At 57.0% G+C, this 3917-nt stretch overlaps 1 protein-coding gene across 1 annotated transcript; it reads left to right on the forward strand.

Moving 5' to 3' along the window:
* Positions 1–1054: 1054 nt before the first annotated feature.
* On the forward strand, positions 1055–2433 carry HOXB1 (homeobox B1). Its single transcript, XM_017650429.2, has 2 exons — positions 1055–1631; positions 2105–2433. The coding sequence occupies exons 1-2, from the start codon at positions 1055–1057 to the stop codon at positions 2431–2433; spliced, it is 906 nt and encodes a 301-aa protein (XP_017505918.2).
* The last annotated feature ends 1484 nt before the right edge of the window (positions 2434–3917 follow it).

Raw genomic sequence — 3917 nt, forward strand, 5'->3', positions numbered from 1 at the left:
CTAGCTCTGTGCCCACTGCGGCTCTCTGGAGAGACGCGGGGAGTTACCTGGGCCTGAGCCAGCAAGCAGGCTGCAGCTGCGGGTGGCCAGAGAGAGGATAAATCCATCCAGAGAGACGAGGTGATGGATGGGCGGGGAATGAATATAAATATGGAGAGAGATGGACGAAGGGAGAGATGGATTGAGACAGAAAGAATACAAAGTGAGGCTGAGGGAGAGAAATGGACGTGTGAACGAGGAGGGAGCGTTTATGTGGAGAGATGGAGGGACGAACGGGGCGTTTCTCATCCTCTTCTCCACATTTCTGTCGTCCTGTCTTGGTCCCTGAATGCCAGTTTCCCACCCATCACTTAATGATTCTCCTCTAGATTCCAGACCCTGCCTCAAGCCCTTAGATGTTTCACACCTCCTCCACAGTCATCCATTTGGCCCAGGATAACATACTTCACCCAGCTGTCCCAGCCCATCACCCCAAGACGAATTGGGAGAAAGAAACTTGGAATGGGAGTCCTGGGCAGAGTAAGGAGACTGGAGTTCCCACCTCCCGTCTCCAGCCTTGGGGGGAAGGCTCCTTTGGGCGAAGAGTGAGGGGCAGCTGGGTTGAATTTGTCCAAATCTAATAACCCAGGAGCCTATTGAAGGCCATGGGGGTTGGGAGATGAGGAAAGTCTTGAATATTCCTCTAACTTTCCCCCCTCTCCCTCTGGTCCCTTCTTTCCAAAAGTCTTTGAAGAAAGATGTTTTTGACGCTTCCACGTCACTCTCAGATGGATGGGCTGTGGGTGATTGAAGTGTCTTTGTCATGCTAATGCTTGGGGGGTGATGGATGGGCGCTGGGGCTGCCAAACTCTGGCCCACTGCTCCCATTGGCCTGGGAGAGATCACATGTGCCCCCCACCCCCCACTCCCTACCCTCTTCCTGGGGGAGCCCTGGCCCCCGACGAGCTGGGCCAGGCCATGGATGCAAGCTTCAGCGCTGTGACATACTGCCAAAAGGTTGTAGGGCAAGAGGGTGTCTCCCCCAAACGGGCCGACCCTCCTGCGGCCTCCACGCATGGACTATAATAGGATGAACTCCTTCTTAGAGTACCCACTCTGTAACCGGGGACCCAGCGCCTACAGCGCCCCCAGCGCCCCCACCTCCTTCCCCCCCAGCTCTGCTCCGGCTGTTGACAGCTACGCAGTTGAGACCCGCTATGGTGGGGGGCTGCCCAGCCCCGTGCTCCAGCAGAACTCAGGCTATCCCCCCCAGCAGCCACCTTCGGGGCTCGGGGTGCCTTTCCCCAGCTCCGCCACCTCTGGCTATGCCCCGGCTGCCTGCAGCCCCAGCTATGGGCCTTCTCAGTACTACCCTCTGGGCCAACCAGAAGGAGATGGAGGCTATTTTCATCCTTTGAGCTATGGGGCCCAGCTAGGCGGCTTGTCCGACGGCTATGGAACTGGTGGAGAAGGACCTGGGCCATACGCTCCGCCGCAGTCCCCTTATGGGAATGAGCAGACAGCGAGCTTTGCACCGGCTTATGCGGATCTCCTCTCAGAGGAAAAGGAATCTCCCTGCCCGTCTGAACCCAGCACGCCCACAGCCCGGACCTTTGACTGGATGAAGGTTAAGAGGAACCCACCCAAGACAGGTAGGGCTCAGGCGTGGCCACCCCATCTCTGGGACCCAAAGCTACTTTGCTGCTTCTGTACCGAGGTGTTCTGGGCCTGGGCTGAGTTCCCCTCTCTGAGCCTCCCTGGTAGAGTCAGGTAAGAGTACTCCATTCGTCCCAGGCCAAATGGGGTCTCCCTACCCACTGAATATCTGGTTACTATTAAGGGTAAACTTTCACCCCCCCCAACTTCCTGATCTGTATGCTCCCAATCCCCCTGCACTGGCCCAGGCCCTGGAATACATAGGGAGAGGAGGATGGAAGTGTGGAGTAGGCTGCTCTGGATTTGGAGATCACCTTGGGGGGTGCCTGGTGATCCATGGGAACTTTGAGAGTTGATGTTGGAAAGAATGGCAAATAGGGGTGCAAGGCTGGCCCGGGAGGAGGGAGGGGAAGGAGAAAGAGAAAAAGGTGACAGAACTGACATGGCCCTTTTCCCGCCCTGCCCCTAGTGAAGGTCTCGGAGCTGGGCCTGGGCACATCCGGTGGCCTCCGTACCAATTTCACCACGCGGCAGCTGACCGAGCTGGAGAAGGAGTTCCACTTCAACAAGTACCTGAGCCGGGCCCGGAGGGTGGAGATTGCTGCCACCCTGGAGCTCAATGAGACACAGGTCAAGATTTGGTTCCAGAACCGGCGCATGAAGCAGAAGAAGCGTGAGCGGGAGGGAGGCAGGGTACCCCCAGCGCCTCCAGGCTGTCCCAAGGAGGCGACTGGAGACACCTCCGACCAGTCGACGTGCACCTCCCCAGAGGCCTCACCCAGCTCAGTCACCTCCTGAACTAAACCCCCCAGCCGCTGCAGCCCACCCCCTCCTCTGCTCTCCCTAACCCCCCAGGCCTCGGCTCTACTGCTGTGGCCATCCTTGCCAAGGCTGGGGGCGCTAGTTTAGAGCTGTCTACAGGGAGAGTGGGGAAACACTTTCCTTCAGTCTGGGTGGGGTGCTGGTGGCTGGGGACCCTACAGGACCAGAAGCACCACCGACGTGGAACCTGTCAAATCTGGAGGGCAGGGTTTCCCTCCATCTTTGACCTGGGGATCAGCGTGTGGGAGGGGTGGGAAGAAGCCTCGCCCTCCTGGATCATCCTTTCCCTTCCCAACTTCAGTGGGTCCAGTTCAGTGCCTTTGAGCTTTGAGGACTCTCCTCATGCATCCCTAATTTAACGCCCCCTCCTAGGCTCAGGCCGGAGAAGGCCTTGATGCTTTTTAGTGTGGGAGATGTTCATGTGTAGATATATTAGCAGTGCTTAATCTCTCCAGTCACCCAGACCTTATAACAGCACCAGTTGCCTTGTGACAGACCAAAAACACCCCCCCCAACCCTATTAACACCCTCCCCACACATTTATATTGCACTAACGCAGCCTCCGGAGGCTGTTTTCTGAGACCTGCCTTCTCCCTACCAGTGACCTCATCTTTAAGCCACCAAAGTGTTATGGAACTTGGTACTCCGGAGACTTCTGGAATTTTGTGCGAAGCCTGTCCACCCCCACCCCCGCCTCTACCAGGAAGGCGCAGGCACGCCCCCACTAGTTTTCCCCCTATTTATTGCCTCCTGGAGAACCCAGGACCCTCCTCCCATCTCCACCTCTGCCCCAGGGGCAGCCCAGGGAGGCCCAGGTGCAGCGAGAGCTCCCAGTAGCAGCAAGCATTTCTCTGAGCTTTGGAAACAGTAGAGGCACCACCCGAGTTTCTGGAAACCCGAGCCCCGATCAAGCTGGGTTCTTTCTGTACCTCCAACTACCTCAATAAAGTCTGTGTTTTCCCCTCTTCCCGCCTGTCTGCTCTTCCACCTCAGGGTAGAGGAGGCCTCATGTTCCATGAGCCCTGGGGAGCGCGGGGAAAGAGCTGGCAAAGGCTGGTTGGACTGGGAAGAGCTGAGCTGGATAAAGAGAAAGGCTTACTGGATGGGTCTGAAGCAGAACTGTACCTCAGCCTCCAGGTCTGACAGCAGTGAGTTCTCTAGTCATTGGAGGAATGAGGGGGGTGGAGGAAAAAGATGGTGGGGAGGAAACAGTTCAGGGAGAGCGCTGAGAGGAAGGTAGGAAAGGAGAGAAAGATCTGTTTGGAAAGAACAGAAAAGGGTGTAAAAAGAGGGTGAAGTGGGGAAGGCAACGGACCTTCTAACCTTTCCACAACTGCCTCCTCCACGCCCAGAGCAAGGACTGGCAAGGAGTGGGCTCTCAGTAAATATTTGCTGAAGGAGAGAAGCGGGTTGGGGAAGGATGTGGATCGTTCCCCTTCCTCGCCAGTTCTTGCTCAGAG

Source organism: Manis javanica, chromosome 4 (genome assembly GCF_040802235.1).
Source record: "Manis javanica isolate MJ-LG chromosome 4, MJ_LKY, whole genome shotgun sequence".
Lineage (NCBI taxonomy): Eukaryota > Metazoa > Chordata > Mammalia > Pholidota > Manidae > Manis > Manis javanica.

What these genes read in the sequence shown, in the direction of transcription:
- HOXB1 (XM_017650429.2), top strand. Translation starts at nt 1,055, where the DNA reads ATGGACTATAATAGGATGAACTCCTTCTTAGAGTACCCACTCTGTAAC. An exon ending in GAGGAACCCACCCAAGACAG is followed by an intron (nt 1,632 to 2,104) that starts GTAGGGCTCAGG and finishes CCCTGCCCCTAG; the next exon opens with TGAAGGTCTCGGAGCTGGGC.